Below are 18382 nucleotides of genomic sequence, written 5' to 3'. Positions count from 1 at the left end.
GGCTTCCTTTCTGCCCATCAGTAACCCACCTGTGTGGAGTTCTGTGGTCCTGTGATCTTCTGCTGTGGGAAGAGAATTTTCAGGTTAGGATGGCTCCGAGAAGACGAATGCGTCCCCTGGTGAGAGGCGGATATCCGGAGCCCTCCTCCTCTCCCTTCCCTGTGTCCACTCCTGCCATCGAGTCATGCTGCTGTCATTGGACCGCTGTGGTGTCCTCCTCAACGGTCTGTCCCCATCTGCCCTGGCCCCTGCGGTTGTGTGCGTGATTGTCCACAACGATCTCTCCACAACCTGGGCCGTGTCACCCCCCTGCTCACATCCTCCACGGTCTGACCTTCTGACTTGGAACAACGGTCTCCCACCTTGTGTCCAGACCGGGCGGCACCCAGTGTGCACCAGACCGGCTTGTCGTTTGTTCCTCAAACACACCACACTTGTTCGTGACACATCAGGACTTGCATGCCTGTTCATCTCCCTCGGGACTCTCTCACGGAGCTTCGTGGTTTTGCCTCTGAAAACACTTTTTACAAACCTGTTCAGCGCAACGTTCGGCATGGTTTTCTGCTTTTCCCTGTTAGAATGTTAGTTCTAGAAGAGCAGGGTCTACTCAGTTCATTACTAGAACTGGGCCTGATCCATAGAGACATTCAGAATGTTGGGAGTAAATAAATGTAGTCAAACCCCCTGGGATTACTTACCACGGAATCATCTGTGACATTGCGTTGGCCTTGTTGTTGCTTTCGGTGGCTAGGTTATGTAAGGTCGCATCATTAGTACACTTAACCGTGACCCCCACCCCTTTGACGGTTGGTTGGTAGAATGCATTATGACTCAATCATCTATTCCCATTGGGCCTATATCCCACTTGTAGAAAGAAATAAAACGATTCCATTTTACATTAATATTTCCAGACAACCGTGAACGTCTAACTGATTTGTCACTGAGAATGAAAAGTAAGTAATTTTACTTATTAAAGGCATTTAATAAAAAATTGTAATCTGTTATTTATTTATTTATTTACTTAACAGTAAAATAACTACTGTTAAGTTGTTTTGTCTAAGTTGTTTTGACAGTAACATCTGAATGACAACTGGGTCGTAATCTTTTCAACCCTAAGAGTACCAACGCTACCCGTGAAATCCTTTCCAGGGAGAAAATTGGTTCCTTGTGTTTTACAGCGCCCGGTTCTGTTAACGTGCCTTGTTTCGTAGATTTATGAGCTAGAAAATCTTTTTTGAGACAAAGCTTATTAGAATATTTAGCCAAGAGAAGGAAATGTTGAGATATATATATGTGAATACAGATTGAATGAGATTGGATTATTTCAATCTTATGAAACAGAATAATCGGTTTATTTCATGTTCTATTTCTGTTTAATGAACTTCCCTGTTGAATAAGCAGATAATAAACTCACCCGTTTAGAAGCCCAAATCCAGAAATACTCTTCCTTGAAACCACAAAATGATTAGGAAACTAGCTCATCAAGAAAATGGGGAGTTTCCTGATCACATTAAGGGGTTTGGAACCTTACATGGCATCTGTTTGGGGTCACAGGAAGGATACACAGAAGTCTCATCAACGTTTTTAAAGTTACTCGTTCTGCCCCAGTAGAGACGTGTTCTTATGAAAAGTAAAATGGTAGAAGAGATCGTTAGTGAGGCAAATGGCCTAAAGGAAGTGGCTGATGGGAAATTAAGGAACGTCGTGAGTGATCAGCATCCCAGACGCAGGTCACAGACAAAGCAGGGGCCCCCAGACGTCCAGGAATCGTGCCCATGGGTACCACTAGATCGGAAACTCTGCCAAAGCGACGGATAGGTGTTGGTGCCGTGTGCCCTGGTCGGCATGGGCTCTGGACCCAGGGCAGGACTGTGCCCCCCAAAGGGGACCATCTGTGAGCCACAAGCAGGCAGCCTTTAGGTGCCACGGATCCCAAAGACTCATTGCACTGAGCTGGCAATGGCCACATCTCACCCGCTACACAGTTTTGTATCTTTCTTCATCATTCGCCTTCTCAAACTTAGGTAATTTGCTTCACAAAAGTTAAAGTCGGCATATGAAAATTCCTTCCTCGTTAGCAGTTGGGGTGACCGTAGGTGTAGATTTCCTTCAGGGCGAACACACGTCTCTACACCACATCCCTTAAAATTACAGGGCAGACGTCCGCTGGAAGGCTTTAAGCAGTGTTTTCTTTTTCTTCGAGAGGAAGGATGAAACCAACCCATATTTGGAAAAGGGCAGTCAGAGTGTGGGTGCGAAGCCGCGGAGGTCGGGGTCTGCACAGCGCCCGGCGACAGCCCCCCCGCCGCCCAGCCCGGACTCGGGGGACAGACCCGTGTCCGCTGTGGCCTGGTCTCCAGCTGCTCGCGCCTTGGGGACCTCGCTTCACTTCTTCGCACCTCACGTTTCTCTTCCAGAAACAAGAGGATCGGGGTAGATGGTTTTCTTCAGGGTTTCTTTACCCTGTGCGTTTCCAGAACTCCATGGAAGGTGTGAATCTGGCCCAGTATAAGCGCAGTAGGGGACTTAGGGTGTAGGTACATGCCTGCATCCTCTCTGGTTTCAGCCGTGGTACCCAGGCAGCAGGGACACGTGCCAATTCCTTCCCACGGCCGGTGACCGAGGTGACCGATGCCCTTCCAGTTGGGCTAACACCGCACTTTCGTTGCACTTACGTCCCTGCCTGCTGGCTTTGTACCGTCAGCTCCCTCCTCCTCATCGCGAAGGAATGCCTGCTTAAAGCCTCTTTTCCCTGAAAATGCAGACGTCTTTCTAGCCTGTCTTGCCCACGCCACACTGACCCGTTTTATGTTCCTGTGTTCCAGAGACCGTGTCATTGGTTTGATGATGACTGCCTGTGATCTTTGTTCCGTAACAAAACTGTGGCCGGTTACAAAACTGACAGCAAATGATATATATGCAGAATTCTGGGCTGAGGTATGTTTTCGATTTTTATATGAACGCGGAAATGAGAACAAATTGGACGAGAATGTAAACGTGCGGGTATTTAAGTAACAGTATCTTAGTTGCTCTGGGTGCTGGTTCCTTTGGAAAACCATTGTCAATCACGTGCAGTAGAGGAATTAGCATTTCTGCACAGATACAAAGACATTTACGCAGACGTACAGCCCATTGTGAGTCCCTCAGTGTCACACGCTGTATGTGTCCGCACTTGGAAATTTGGGGGATAATTCTCTTGTACCAGAGACGTACGAGTTTCTGCGAATATACCAGATAGTTAATTCAGCTGCAAATTAGGAGTTCTACAGAGCATGTGTGCTTTTAACTCCTAAAACTCCTGATACGTGAAACAACCATGGATATTACTTTAATTCATACCTTTTCTTGACTGGGTTATCTAAATTCTCAGAAATTTTTATTTCTGATCAAAATATCAGTGTTTTATTTCTCCATTTTCTTTCTGAATTGTCCATGAGTAAGTGGAATATTCTCTTGTTCAAATGAGTCCACAAAAGCTAGGCCGCTGCATATTCGAAGATTACAGTGAGGTGGGGGGAGTGAAACTAAATCTTCGGGTACCTCATTTGGTTGGAAGAAGTAAAATTAAATTTGAAGGGCGGAGAGTTTGGTAGTTGGTGATTCAAACCTTAGTTAGGCCTCACCCGTATGAAAGAATGGTTGTAAAAGTAAAAACCAGAAAACCATTCAGTTGAAAATTTAGTAGAAACGATTTATGACATTAAATTGTTTTCATGATGGCAAAGAGAAAAATTTTTGCTGCGTGAGGACCGCAGGCCTCGAGCTGATTATACTTGTGTTATTTTTCCAGAATGCCTTACACATTGTGCATACGCACTCTCGCGTGAGGTACATTCGGTAAATACCACATAAGGAAACTGGTCTAAAGCTAGCGTATTGTTTTGCAGATAATTTTATTTAACTGATATAACCCATACTTTAATAACTATATTTGGATTCTAAAACACGAATTAAATGTGACAGATGTGTTACGTAGATTTTTTTTCCCTCTCTATTCTGCACTGATGAAACGGTGCAGAGAGATTGACCAAGATCCCAGTGTGCCCAGGGACGCCGTCTTCACGGACCTCGTAGTCCATGAGAGGAGACGGATGTCGCTGCGTCTTGCCTGTTGACCTCCCTGGGGTTCGCTAGATCCACTCTCTGCCCAGCACCCACCACGCCTCCCCGCTCCAGGACTCGGCCGCCCTGCGCCCAAATTACCGCAGCGTTCTAACGAGTCCTTGCCTTTTCGCTTGGAGTCAGAATAGCAGTGACTCAGAGTGTGGTCGTTGATGTCCTGCTGCTTGAGATGAAAATCCTGCTTTTGTACTTGGGGATGAAGCCTCAGGCCAGCCCCCCACCTAGCCCCGTGCCTCAGTTGCCCCATCTGCGGGCTAGTGGCCACGTTAGCGCTGTTTGCAGTCTGCCCCCACGTGCCGTTGTGATAAAGACCGAAAGCACGGACTTCATCTACACGGACCACTGCCCCTCCAGACTATTCCACGTCTCAACCTGTCTGGACTCTCGTCGCCACCCAGGGTGGCTTCCCTGGCCCCGCCCTGCCCTCTGCAGCCTTCCTGGGCAGGCCTTGCTCTGGGGACGGTCCCCGTTGTGTACCCTCCACGACACACTGTTGTTTTCCTGGCTAGCATTTATCCTGGTCTTGGAGTACAGTACATAGTCAGGTCATTGTTTAGTTGAGATCTGTTCATGTGCTGCACTTGTGGTATCCTCAAGCAAGAGGCCTGACTAGCTTTACTCACTCAGAACAGAAAACGAAAAAGTTTGAGAACCCCTGACGTTAACGTTTAAAAGCGACCACACTATCGCAAAAGCTGTGCTCACGTGCCTTCATGTTGTTAGGACAGCTTCCTTTGTCCTGTACCTGGAAATCTTCATGAGGGTCATAGACATTTATTTCTGGACCTTAGCAAATCTAGGATGGTCTTAGTTCTGTGCATCTGACTTCTAAACGTAAGCATGATTGCAAAATAATGAAAATAATCGAATAATTAAGAAATGTGAGGGACATGGGTAGTAAGGAAAAAGTTGGGATGTATTAAGAAAGATTTAATGGTCTTTAACAAATAACTGAAAAAGAGGGAAATAATTTTTAAAATCTATAAAATGGGGACTATAATTTCTAACTCCGTAGTATTCCGTGAAGGTTAAATGAAAGAATAGCCACAAGTTACCTACACCAGAGGCTGTGACACAGTCAATCTTCAATATAAACATCTGTGATTATAACCTTTGCCATGCTTATGGCCAGTTACACCGTTCTAGCAGGCTCGTGTTTATTCTTGATATACAACATTTCTCTCTAGAGCCTCGCTCTGTCCAGGTCAACACACACGAAGACTCCCTTGAAACGTAAGTGAGGAGAAGGCCGCGAGGTCTGTCCCAGGCTCTGTTGGCCATCACTGGGCCTCCCTGGTTACTCTGCTCCTCTTGTCGTACCTGTCACTAACTCGCACACAGTGGAACCGGAACAGACGGCATCAGGATAGACGCCAAACAATGATACGTTAAGTTTTTGTTTTGACACTTGCATAGATCAGTAGCCAGAAGCGTTATCCATTTGGAAGGAAATGAATGCATAAAGGGAACTCGTTAATGTCAGAACTTTGCGACCGTTGATAAGTTGAGCAATCTTGGCTTTCCCTGTTTATTTTAGGGTGACGAGATGAAGAAGCTGGGAATACAGCCCATCCCCATGATGGACAGAGACAAGAAGGACGAGGTCCCACAGGGCCAGGTATGGGTCCTGCTGGAAGGTCAGATAACGTGAGGCGCTCCCAGAGTCATCCGTGAATAAAAAGTATCCACCGTCCTGCAGAGCCTAGGCCCGGAAATCTTCTCTACTCAGGTGGAGTTTGCGGGTGGCAAGACCAGGGTCAGGAAGTTCTAGTTGGATTTCAGGAATCCACAGTTGCTCCTGCCTTCGGTTCTTGCTACAGATCTGAGCGCAGTAATCAGTGACTTGAAATAGAGGAATGGATGGATTCGAGTTGTTAATATTTTTAACAAGCAGAAAACCTTTGGTCATTGTGCAACGGTATCCTTTAGAGAGAAGCGTTCTAGGTTTTGATCAGGTCCTCTCCTCCCAACAAGTAACGCACCGGTGTTCTAGTACATGTTGGGTTTTCTCTTCCGGTCAGTTGACATTAATTAGTATCTTTTCAGGTCTTACCGCATGGTTGATGTCAGTTTTGTGATGTTTTGACAGCTCTGTGCCTTGTCAGTTCTGCGTGTGTGCGTGTGTGGTACAAGGTACTTCTCAGACCCACGGTCTTTGGAAAGTGCCGTTCTTCAAACGCCGTCACGAGGAAGTTAGCTGCGGACAAATAATTGTAACCTAGAATTTAGTTTAGAAAACATTTGAGAAAACGCACAGGATGATGGTTTTGGATGAGGTCTCAAGTTTTCCTACTATTAATACAGCAGTTCAGGCAGGTCCGCAGGTTTCGAAGACACCAGCACAGAGAAAGGCAGAGGCCCTGCGGCTTTCTCCTCCTCACTGCCTTCTGTCCACGGGGTGCTCGCATCCTTGGCCAGCTTTCCTGATGGGGGGGCCTGTTGTTCCTTCCTGCTGAACGTGCACCTGGCAGGCCTGTCTCGTGTGTATTTTGCAGTTTAGTTTCTTTTTAATATTGTTGATGGAGCTTTCCCACGTAGGTGCTCCTGAGACCTGTCTGCCCTCCCTGGCCTCTGCTCATCCTGTCCTGTCCCACCATGTGATGAAGCATTTGCCCCTGTTTTCTTTACTCACCCTATGTTTCGTGGCTTTCTATTTGATTTGTTAATTCCTCTGAATCTTATCTTGCTACAATGGCTTAAGATAGGGATCTGACAAAGTCCTTTTTTTTTTTTTCTTTTTCAAATTTTTATATAAATTCTAGTTAGTTAACATACAGGGCAATATTGGTTTCAAGAGTAGAACCCAGTGATCCATCACCTACATCCGACACCCAGTGCTCATCTCAACAAATGCCCTCCTTAATGCCCATCACCCATCTAGCCCATCCCCCACCCACACCCCTCCAGCAGCCCTCAGTTTGTTCTCTACCATCGAGAGTCTCTTGTGGTTCGTTTCCCTCTCCTCTTTTTTTCCTCTTCCCCGTGTTCATCTGTTTTGCTTCGCAAATTCTACATATGAGTGAAATCATATGATATTTGTCTCTCTCTGACTTACTTGCTTAGCGTAATACATTCTAGCTCCATCCACGTCATTGCAAATGGCAAGATTTCATTCTTTTTGATGGTTACATAATATTCCATTGTGTATATAAACCACATCCTCTTTATCCATTCATCTGTCGATGGACATTTGGGGTCTTCCCATAAGTAGGCTGTTCATAATGCTACTATAAACATTGGGGTGCATGGGCCCCTTTGAATCAGTACTTTTGTATCAATGATATATCTGATAAAGGGTTAGTATCAAAAATCTAGAAAGAACTTTTCAAATGCAACACCAAAAAAATAGCAATCCAGTGAAGACATAGGCAGAAGACATGAATAGACATTTTTTCCAAAGAAGACATCCAGATGGCCAAGAGACACATGAAAAGATGCCCAACATCACTCATCATCAGGGAAATACAAATCCAAACCACAGCGAGATATCACCTCACACCTGTCAAAGTGGCTAAAAGTAGCAACACAGGAAACAACAGGTGTGGGCAAGGATGTGGAGAAAAAGGAACCCTCATGCACTATTGATGGGAGTGCCAAGTGGCACAGCCACTCTGGAAAACAGAATAGAGGTTCCTCAAAAAGTTACAGGGTTGCCTGGGTGGCTCGGTCGGTTAAACATCCCAACTCTTGATTTCGGCTCAGGCCGTGGTCTCACAGTTTATGAGATTGAGGCGTCTGACTCTGCCGTGACCACACTAGAGCGTGCTTGGGATCCTCTCTCTCCCTCTGTCTCTCTGCCCCTCCCCTGCTCGTGCTCGCTCTCTCTCCCTGAGTAGAGAAACATTAAAAAAAATTTTAACTTAAAAATAGAGCTACCCTACAATCTAGCAATCGCACTGGTAGGTACCTACCTAACAGAGTTCTTTCTGGATAGTTAAGCTTTCGTCCCAGCCGAAAGCCCAGGATGGCTGAAGGTGCCGTCGGAGAAAGGACCGTGTTCCAGCACCATTGAATTAAGAGAAGAGTGTGGCTTTATGCCAAAATTGCCACACCCATTTACAGTATGAGTTTGAGTGCAGATAGTCTGCACAGCAGCAGAAGGCAGAAAGTAACCACCAAGGAGAGTCTGCTCTTCTGTACCTTGGGTGCATCTCATTGAAGTTCACTTTTTTTTAAGAGAATTTGGTAAGCCCTGGTTTGGGGGGTCACCTCATCCAAAGAGGCAGTCATGTCTGGTGGTAATTGTAGCTAGCCCCTGTGTGTTCCCTGCTAACAGTCTAAAAGGTCTTTTTCATCCGGCCTTCAGTAGGCCAGTCTGGGCTGGAAGCATTTATTTCTACTGTGGCCTGAAATTCCTAATAAAATGTCCCTTAATATATTTTTTTAAGTGCCAGAGATCAAAAACTGTGAAATCTGGCATATTAAAAGAACTGTAACCTGAGAAGAACTGTGATAGAGTCAATGAGATTTGTTGTAGGTCAAAAAAAAGGAAGGGAGATTAAGAACGTCTCAGGAGAGCAAACAATGCACCAAAGGCCAAGGGTAACAGACCCACAAAACACCCTGTGCTGATTCCCCAATATTAAGTTATAAAGAGGCCTCCATGTAGAAAAATAGCAGGTTTGACTCTGAAATGTCTGTGGTAGAAAACTAACTTTCGGGGGCGCCTGGGTGGCTCAGTCGGGTAAGCATCCGACTTGGGCTCAGGTCATGATATCTCTGTTCCCGGAGTTCGAGCCCCACATCAGGCTCTGTGCTGACAGCTCAGAGCCCGGAGCCTGCTTCGGATTCTGTGTCTCCCTCTCTCTCTGCCCCTGTCCCACTCGTGCTCTGTCTCTCTCTCTTTCTCTCTCTCTCTCTCTCTTTCTCTCTCTCTTTCTCTCTCAAAAATAAACATTAAAAAGAAAAAAAAAAAGAAAACTAACTTTTTGACCAGCAACAAGAACAGTACTTGAATTGATAACTTGACTGATCCATAAATGGAGTCTCACTGGCTGTTGCCCTTGGGTTTCGGTTTAACTTCTTTTCCTATGTGTTACTTCAAAAACTACTTTAAGGCATTTCGAACGCCCTCCGCAGCGGTATTCGCCGAGCCCAGATATCACAGAGCAACACTAGAACACTTAATTCTGTAGTTAGGCTTGAGAAGTGGAAAAGTGGAAGCTTCGCTTGAGAAGCGGCATCTACTAGAGTCGCTAACGTGCGGTCTTGTGTCTTCTTGTCCGTGGCTCTGCACGGGGGCAGCTGGGCTTCTACAACGCCGTGGCCATCCCCTGCTATACGACCCTCACCCAGATCTTCCCGCCCACGGAGCCTCTCCTGCAGGCGTGCAGGTACGTACCGTGGCGTAAGCTGGGATGTTAGTCTTATTTTATTTTTTTGGGGGGGAGCATCAGTTTTAAAAATGACTAAGACTCCATATAGGATTGTTCTGTCCCATCGGCGTGTGTTGTGTCTTCCCGAAGGTTTACAATGAACGTAATTTTATGGGCCGTGTGTTTTCCTAGGTACCAAGTATATGTTAAGGACATTCATAAAGTCACGCAGCCGCCAAAAAGGAGCCAGAAGGCGTGTGGCTTGGGATTTGGTTTGTTACGACCCAGGGATCTATGGCCGGTGTGTGTGTGAAAAGACAGGGGCCGTGCTGTGTGTTCGAGGCTGCTTGTGGGGAGGGGCTCAGCCTCAGTCACACAGCTTATTAGGCGCATGAGGAGCGGGAACCAGCGTGGGATCTTCTTTCTTGGGGAGTTCTATCTTTTCCCCAGAAGAGCTGTAAGCCGACTGTCACCCACCCTGACCTCAGACGTCTCTGAGCCCCTTCACCGTCGCTCGCTTTTGAGGGATGAGCTCAGCTAAGGACATGGGAATTTTTGTAAGATTTCCATTTGACTTCGAGAAGAAGTCCCCTGTGGGGATGTCAAAGGGCTATGAGCAGAGTGGCCATACGTGCTGATATTCTGCACGTGAGCTGGTGTCCAGCTGATTTCCCTAACAACTTAACCATGAAGCACCCTGGGGCTTGGGGTGGGCACACTGAGCGGGGGGGGGGGGGGGGGGGGTACTGCGTGGACAGACTGATAGTTTTAAACATGAACGTAAGACATCCCAGCCTATTTTGTTGAACCGTCAGACGTTCAGCAGTGGTTAGTTTATTAAAGTATTATCTTTTTACATCAGGACTAAGCCCTGTGGACAACAGGGAGTTTGAACTAGGACTCAATCCTGATGGGATCAGTTGGAAAAGTCAGTGCCCCACCAAAGAGAAATCACTCAAAATCCAGGTGATTAAAGAGAACCTAGGCAACAGTCCAAAGGCTTTTCCTATCTAAACATTATCTGTGTTTTATGCTAAATACTTAGAACCAACAGAAGGGACTACTTTCTATTGTATTATTATCATCATCACGGTCAACACTGGGATTCTTCTGTCTCGGCAGCTTTGACGCATTCTTGCTTCGTTGTACTTGGCTGGACCACGTAATCCGTTAAAGGCCATTTTAACCTTCTTAACACTTAAAAAAGTCATCATGTATCATTGGTGTCCGAGGAAAGAGCAAAATTAGTATAGGCCTTTTTTCCGATATGTCAAAAACCCCCTTTAGGCTCCGGGAAAATGTCATGCGATAATGTGGCACAGAAGGTAAAACGTTACAGTTTTCAGGTCATGTTTTTAGAGATTGCTTTTGTCCAGAGGCGTCTTCCCGTGCGTGTGCTCTGTATGAATTGTGTGTCTCACGTGGACTTTGTGTAGAAGAAAGCAAGCTGCAAGGCGGGGGATGTTGCTAAGATCTCTTCCCGGTTAACCACGGGAGGCAGGATGTTGGTCCCGCGGTGGTGGCGGCCACACTGTGCCACACTGTTCCGGAAGGTTGAGGGGCAGTGTCTGCAGCGTTGAGCTGCAGATGCGGAGAGAGAAGGGCCGGGGTTGGGCGGGGGGCAGCCGACACCCGACACCAGAGGTTGCCAGAGCACAAAGATGGCTTTAGTGCAACAAGGAAACTTCCCACTTTTGTGTCACGTGTAACTTAGGGTGAATTTTTGTATGTGACACGGTGTTCAGAATAGGACCGCTTTCCGGTTTCGGGTATGACGTGACAGGGAGCCCAGGCGGCGCACTGTTTCCACCTGCAGAGCACGGGCTCCTGGCTGTTGGTGCTGTTGGCGAACGTTTTTGCTGCTGGAGCCTCCCTTCCTTTCCATTTCTCTCCATGCTCCTGGGTAGTACTCCCGACGGCTTGTGCCCCTTTCCAAGTCAGCTTTTTTTTTTTAATGTTTGTTTATTTTGAGAGAGAGAGAGAGCAAACGGGAGGGACACAGAGAGGGGGAGGGAGAGAATCCCAAGCAGACTCTGCACTGTCAGCACAGAGCCCGACCTGGGGCTCGAACTCACGAACTGTGAGATCATGACCTGAGCTGGAACCAAGAGTCGGACGCTTAACCGACTGAGCCACCCAGGCGCCCCTCCAGTTCGCCTTTCTAACTGATGAGGAAGTGGTAAGTCCCGAGCTGAGCTCTCCTTTTGTACCCTTGCCTGGAGCTCGTGGGAACGGGTGCCCGCCCCCCCAAGCCTTGGTGGCTTGAGGTTCTGCTGAATGAGTCAAGGTGCAAGGCCACATCAGGGAGACCTAGCGGGGTCCTGCGTGGCCACGGCACAAAAGCCATTATCGGAGTCAGGAGGGCACCAGAAAGCCCTCTTGCTCAGCTATGCCTCAGGGCGGTGTGGTTAAATTCTGAGACCCGAGTCTGGAAATCCTTTTTCAAGCATCACCTGTCCCCGCATCTCTTATCCGTAGGAATAACCTGAGCCAGTGGGAGAAGGTGATCCGAGGGGAGGAGAGTGCCGTGTGGGTCTCGTCCCAGCCGGGGGCCCACGAGCCATCCGAGAAGCTGCCAGTGAAGATGGGGGACTGACCGCTACGCGACCAGCTGTCCCACCTGAAGACGCCCGTCCTGCTTCTTTGACTTTTCTTCCTTTTATTTTTGGGGGGGAAACCTACACCTGGTAACTGGGCTGCAGACCTCTTCGACAAGGTGACATCGGGAAACACGGCAAGCGGATGACTCCCCGCCAGTCTCGTCTGTAACGCATCGTAGACGGTGACCAACCGGGACCACCCCGGGGCCAGATCGGCTGTCCACGTGACCCCGTTTGACCTGTGAACTGGCCTTTTCTAATAGGCGCATATTGCTGAGGCCTTAATGGGATAGGACAACAATCATTCAGAAGGGGGTACTTTTCCATTGTATCTTTCTAGTGAGGGGTCAAAATGGTACTACTCTGATATTGTACTTTGGCTCTAACACCAATGTTGCTTTGACGTTGTTGGTTCTAAATAGGAATTTTTACATATTACTGTTGTGAATGTTTGTGTGTGACCTACTTGTAATTGGCGTGAAGTGTAGCAGACGGCCTCAGGACGAGCGTCATTGAGGGGACAGCGTAAGAAGTATCTTTCTGCAATCAGCGATGGACAGTAGTCAGACTCCTGTTTCAGAGCCTCGTGAATTAAAAGTTAGGTGGACGAAAGTGTGTTCTTTAGGTTTATACTGAAGGGCTTAGATGAATAGGTCGAACGCTGAATGAGGTGGACTTTCTGTCCTGAGAAAAGAGGCACGTGTACACCATAACAAATCTCCGAACCACAAGTACCCACCAAAAAACGGCAAAGAATATTTTTTAGTTGGTGTTGTGTTTTTTTTCCCATCATTGTAGGCAAATTTTCTAAACCCTTTGCATAAAGAACAAAACAAAAGCCAAGCATATGAGTCTTTCTTAACAGACAGGTCTTAGGGGATGTAAAATGTGAATTTTAATAATGATTTCTTTATATTTTCACTTGGTGTCATTGCAAAATTTGAGACTCACACTCAAAATGAGAGGTTTCTTCTACGAATTCTTTCATTAAAATACCATACGTTTCTCTTAAAATCACATTAAACCGTGAAATTTAAGTCGTGTGTAATTTTTACTTTGATCTGCCGTGCCCGCTTCCCGCTCATCCCCTTTTGTGCTCCTCAGTCGCACTCCCCACGCTCTCCGTCCGTGACCGGGAAGTGGAACCCAGTGCGGATGCTTCGGGGCTAACTTCTGTCCTCTTTCCTCTGCTCGAGGTCAAGGATCTACACCGCAAGCTGTGATTTGGAGAGTTTCTTCTGTGTAATTTTGGGTAGACTCTTACTACTGTACAACGTAAACGTTTTGAAGAATACACAAGAGTCTGGACCCCTTCGTACAAGGATTGCAAGCCAGTCGCTTCTGGTGCCCATTCGTGCTGTTGATCTTCAGCACCATGGCAAGGTCCCCTCCAAAGCTGTGGTTGGTCCCGACCCCGAAGGAATTCGAGTCTCAAGAAGTGATGGGCTGATTCATAACAAATAGCTTAGCTACTGTTCCCGTGGCAGGAGACCGGCATATTACTTTCAATAAAATCAATTTTGGAAATACTCTTTTACATATTCAGTGATGTACACATTATTATCCATATGGTTTTTGCCAAAAAGATGAAATGTTTCTACAACACGATTTATGTTGTAGAAGAGTTAGCTACATGTAAACGTTCTTGTTTTAAAATTAACACTATGTGTTCAGTTTCCCTGTGGGCTTTTGAAAGTTGCCATCTTCCCTACGTGGGGCTCCATTTGCTGTCATGCAATACGAGGTAAAATGAAATACCACTGTAACTAGACACACACACGCGCACGCACGCACGCAGATATACACACATGCATGAAAGGACATATGTATAAGGGAGACAGATGCAAGACATCAATAAAAAGTAAGAGCCCCTTTCTTCAAAAACTGACGCGTGTTGGAAAATGTATATTGTTTGATAACGAGCGGACTAGAAAACATCCCTTTTCACGTTAGTGCGTTTACAGGATTGGATTCTAAAATGTTGCATGTTTTTCCGCACCCGCATGTATGAAACTGGACCCACCAAATCGAACCTCACTCGCGAGAATTAGTACAGGCATCTAATTTAACTCGACAACTGAAATGCAAGGGACCAGGGGAGGAAGTATCATTTAAGATGGGTTTAATTAAAAGGATCTTAAAAGAATGCGTGAATTGGGCTTTTTGATACAGAAAACAGTCATGAGGGGGAGGAATCCTATGGCTGTCTTTCCATTTTAAGAGTGCCGTTCGAAGATTAGAGAAAGGTCTCCTATTTTGGCATAGCCAGGTGTATTATGTCAGGTGATGTGCTCTTTGAACAACTTTCCAAAGAAATGTACGTGGATTTATCGATTGGCTGATTTCTCCTAAGGTATCCTCATGATCAAAGCGAAGTTTGAACAAAGGACTACGTTCTAACGTAAACTATGAATGTTCCTTAGTACTACTTCGGAATCATAGATTGACCTAAACTGGGCCCAAGATGCAGTGGTATTTAGTCAGTAATCTGCTTTGGAAACAATGCAGTTAGGAGTATTTTTATATTTTGGCAGACAAACTTTTGAGTTCTGTCCTCATCTTTCTCCCAGATCTTTTCTTCAAAGGGCAGATGGCTTTAATTACCAGAAATTTTGACAAGTTTCTCATTAAGGTGGTATTTCATGTGGGGCCAAAATTTCCCTCCGCATAAATTTGGTAACCAGCTGTGAGTATGTAGCTTGTTCGATTTGTGGAAATTGTTAGTGGTTGTGCTGATGGATAATAGACACAGCTTTGTTGTCAAATGCAATTTGTACATCATCTTCCCCAGAGATACTGACTGTATTTTTTAACTAGAAATTTTCTTGGAAATGCCTGCCAGCAACATGAAATATCGAACTTAGGCAGTGGAATAAAATTCTAAAAATCCCAAGCATCTTATTAATTAATAGCTGACTTTGGTTTAATTCATTAGAAAGACTTAAACAAATATAAATGGATGTGGAAAGTCAGTCTCAAAAGTGGCCCTTTAATGGGCAGGATTGAGATCCACATCCCAGCCCTCATCACTCTGTGAGGCTCGTCAGAGTCATGGAGGAGAGACGAAGCTGAATTTCTCAGCACAGCCGTCCTCATTCTGGACGCTTCCCTCCGTGGGAAGGCGTCTGTGCAAATGATACGGTGCCGCTCGAGGTGACGTGTTCTCACGGTGACGACGACAGAACTACTTGGAACCTGGATTTATTCAGCGTAGGTTTCCTCTTTTGAGCATGCTTTTTAGATCGCTTTAGATTCTTTTTTTTTCCTTTTCCACAGTTAATCTCAGTGAATTTTGCTTTATTGGTATGATTGGGCACTCTAGATATGTTTGTACGTGATACACATAGATGCATAAAATCTTAGCTACCTGGATTTTGTAATAGATTTAGTTTGACTTACGTTTCTGGTCTTTTAACTCAAAATTAAGGTTTGAGCTTTAATAGGACTAAATTCTTCACCATGCCTGGGCCTGTGCCTTTATTTTAAACTCTGTGATTTTACATCTTTATTCATAGATTTATTGTTTTCTTCTTCTTGCTTAATTATAAGTAAAAACATTTAAAAGGACACATCTATAGTTACTTTGACCAAATTGAGTGAATAGGAAGGACCGTTCTCTCCTCAGATTTCTGTCCTTTATTTGATGTCCTTCGCACACACCCTCATGACTGTAACCAATGAACCGTTCAGATGCAGGCTTTTTTGCAAGCGTTTCCAAGAACTGCGACACGATTACGGTGTGATTTCGTTGGGCTTCAGGTACATACGCATGACTTGGATTTTGAAGATCACTTCTGTATCTGTTTCGGACCTGTGTTTGCTTTCTACACTGCGCTGGTTTTATTTGGGGCTTAATTCTTGAAAGACTCCTTCCTTCGGTCGCACTAGGGTGACCCCTTTGGCTGCAAGTTATCAGCCTGGCTTTAAAAACCTCTGTGAGATGTAAATTACCCGTCCTCCACAGCCCCCCTTCCCCAGCAGTGCGTGGCTGTTCCGTTTTGCCTTCGCTTAAGTATTTACCCTGAGACGCATTCTGCCGATTTCTTTCACCACTTCATCTTAAGTTCGAATTAGTGATCCCCCAGGCAGTGCTTCACACTTTGTGTGTTTTGTCCTTTTTTTTTGTACTGGATATTTCGGTTGTCTGAAGCATTCGATGGATTTCCGTGACGGTAAAAAAAAAAAAAAAAAAAAAAATAGCAGAAAAGAGAGAAAGACGTTTCATTTGTGTTCTGGTTCTAAAGTAAAGGGGTGGGACAAAGAGAAAGATGTGAATGTTCCCGAAGAAACAATATTCGAAATTCAAAGAAGCACCACTCCCTTCGCTCGCCTGTCAAGTTTCCACCCCCCTCGACCTCACGGTGGACCACGGGGCTTGTCTACCCAGCGTGCGGTGTGACCGACCTTCACAGCGAGGGTCAGGAAAATGGGCACTGAACGCGGGCTAGACCCGAGCGTGCCTCTCCCGGGGCGTCGATGAGTGTCACCCGAGGACCCGGACCCCAAGTTAGAGCCCAGTCCGCCGTGGCGAGTAGAGACGTCAGCTGGCTCGTGGGGGGTGCCAGCTGAGGGTTTTGAGGTATAGCTGCAGAAGTTTAAACGGACCGTTTTCGTTCCTACTACAAGTCAAGGTTGAAAAGCGCCCCAGCTGGTACTCCGGCCCGCCTGAAAGATGACTAGACCCCGGGCGTTGCGACTTGTGGGTGTTTTCTTTAGCCCCTTGAACGATAAGCCGGTCCCGTGCCGTATCTCAAACAGCCTGAGTAAAAGCCAGATCGGCAGGATTGTTTCCCATATGATCTGTCTGTGGTGTCTGTTCTGCGTATCCGTTTCGTGTGCGTGTGGAAAGGACGATAGACTTCTTTGTAGGAGGAATGTCTGTCTATACGATGCCTCCACCGCCGCTCCAGACCCGACCCAGTGACCCGTGTGACATAACGTGCTCGCCCAAAACACTGTGAAAGTTACCCAAACTTCATGGAAATGCAGTCTCTTGAAACTTTCTGAAGAGGTGGCTTTCTCTGTAAGTCCGTATGAATAGAAGAGATCCTATCTCCCTCCCTAGTCAAGGTACCGAAGAATTTGCTGGCAGTAATCTTGCTGAGCCCACACCGCTAGGGCGTAAGATGGGCTACGAGCTATCAGAAACACGGCGCGCTCGATAAACAGATTTGTGGGGGTGATGGGTCTGCATCCAAAGTTTTAATGGGCTCTCTTTTGGAAGGAGAAAGAGTTTCCGGCTTCATGGTAGTTGATGAGTTGGCAGATTTCAAACCCAATTGTTTTGTATGGATGACACATTAAAGATCTTTGTAAAATGCACAAGGGCAATAATTTAAAGAGGTCTTACCTTGGCATTTATAAATTATAAATATTGTACATGTGTGTAATTTTTTTCACGTTTTCATTTGCAGTCTTTGTACCTAAAAGAAACCTTTACTGTTATGTTTGTATAATAGAACAGTCATCATTTATTATAACCGAGGCCAGTTGTAAATAAACTCATAATGCAGACTGCCGGTATATATGCACATATGGGTGTTACACTGAAACATGTAGCTTTGTTTTACTCACATGCTTAGAGCAGCAAGAAACCTTTGTCGATATGTAACTATACATATAAAGTATATATATATGTATGATACATGAAATATATGTAGAGCTGTTCATAATTTTAATGGATATCCTTTGGTGTGAATAATTGAATACAGAGTTTTTAAAGTATCCTCTTTCACGTTTTATCATTTGCGGGGAAGGTAAGAGATGTTCCGTACGTTGGGGAGGACACACGCTGGCTCCACGGAAGCGTGTTTGCAAACACTCAGGCTTTGTCTGCACAGAAAACCCCAGGTCCACGCTGGCACGATGTGGTGTGTTTGCCGCAGCCGTTTTCTAGCGGAAAGGAAGAGACCGCCTGAGTGCGATGCGAAATCGTGTAACATTATCTATGAAATCCCATTGTGTCGTTGGAAAGGTTTGAAGAGTATTTGAGAGCAACTCAAGCATCAGGTTACAAAGCTAATGGCCCTGAGCGCTGACCCTGAGACTTCCAAAGTAGCTTCCCTGACCTTCGGGATCCCCAGGAACCATCCAAATTGTTGGAGGGGGGGAAGACTCAGGAGCGGGAAGGACTCGTGTCGCACGCACGCGTCTGTGTGCAAGTGCAGGGATTCTGTCTGCTAGGGCGACGAAAGTGTTCTAGGCTAAACCTCACGTAATCTATATACCACGATAAGCACACTCGTGGCTTTACTTTAAACCTCTGCTTCAAGAAACTGTGACTTCTCTGCTGACCATCAGGTGGGCAGGCAAATGATTAAATCTTTAAGACCGAAAGGGTGAGGA

General features: G+C 46.0%; 1 protein-coding gene across 4 annotated transcripts in view; it reads left to right on the top strand.

Annotated features, from left to right (window-relative positions):
• PDE10A (phosphodiesterase 10A) overlaps window positions 1–17761 on the top strand; it is a 353258-nt gene extending 335497 nt beyond the window's left edge. For all 4 annotated transcript variants that reach the window (XM_043592730.1, XM_043592728.1, XM_043592729.1 and 1 more), the window contains exons 19-22: window positions 2826–2937; window positions 5660–5740; window positions 9367–9455; window positions 11916–17761. In XM_043592730.1, coding sequence (XP_043448665.1) covers window positions 2826–2937; window positions 5660–5740; window positions 9367–9455; window positions 11916–12033 — 400 coding nt within the window. In that variant the 3' untranslated portion in view covers window positions 12034–17761. The remainder of the gene's footprint in view (window positions 1–2825; window positions 2938–5659; window positions 5741–9366; window positions 9456–11915) is intronic.
• Window positions 17762–18382: the final 621 nt, after the last annotated feature.

Source organism: Prionailurus bengalensis, chromosome B2, assembly GCF_016509475.1.
Source record: "Prionailurus bengalensis isolate Pbe53 chromosome B2, Fcat_Pben_1.1_paternal_pri, whole genome shotgun sequence".
Lineage (NCBI taxonomy): Eukaryota > Metazoa > Chordata > Mammalia > Carnivora > Felidae > Prionailurus > Prionailurus bengalensis.
This window is presented reverse-complemented; position numbering and strand designations above follow the sequence as displayed.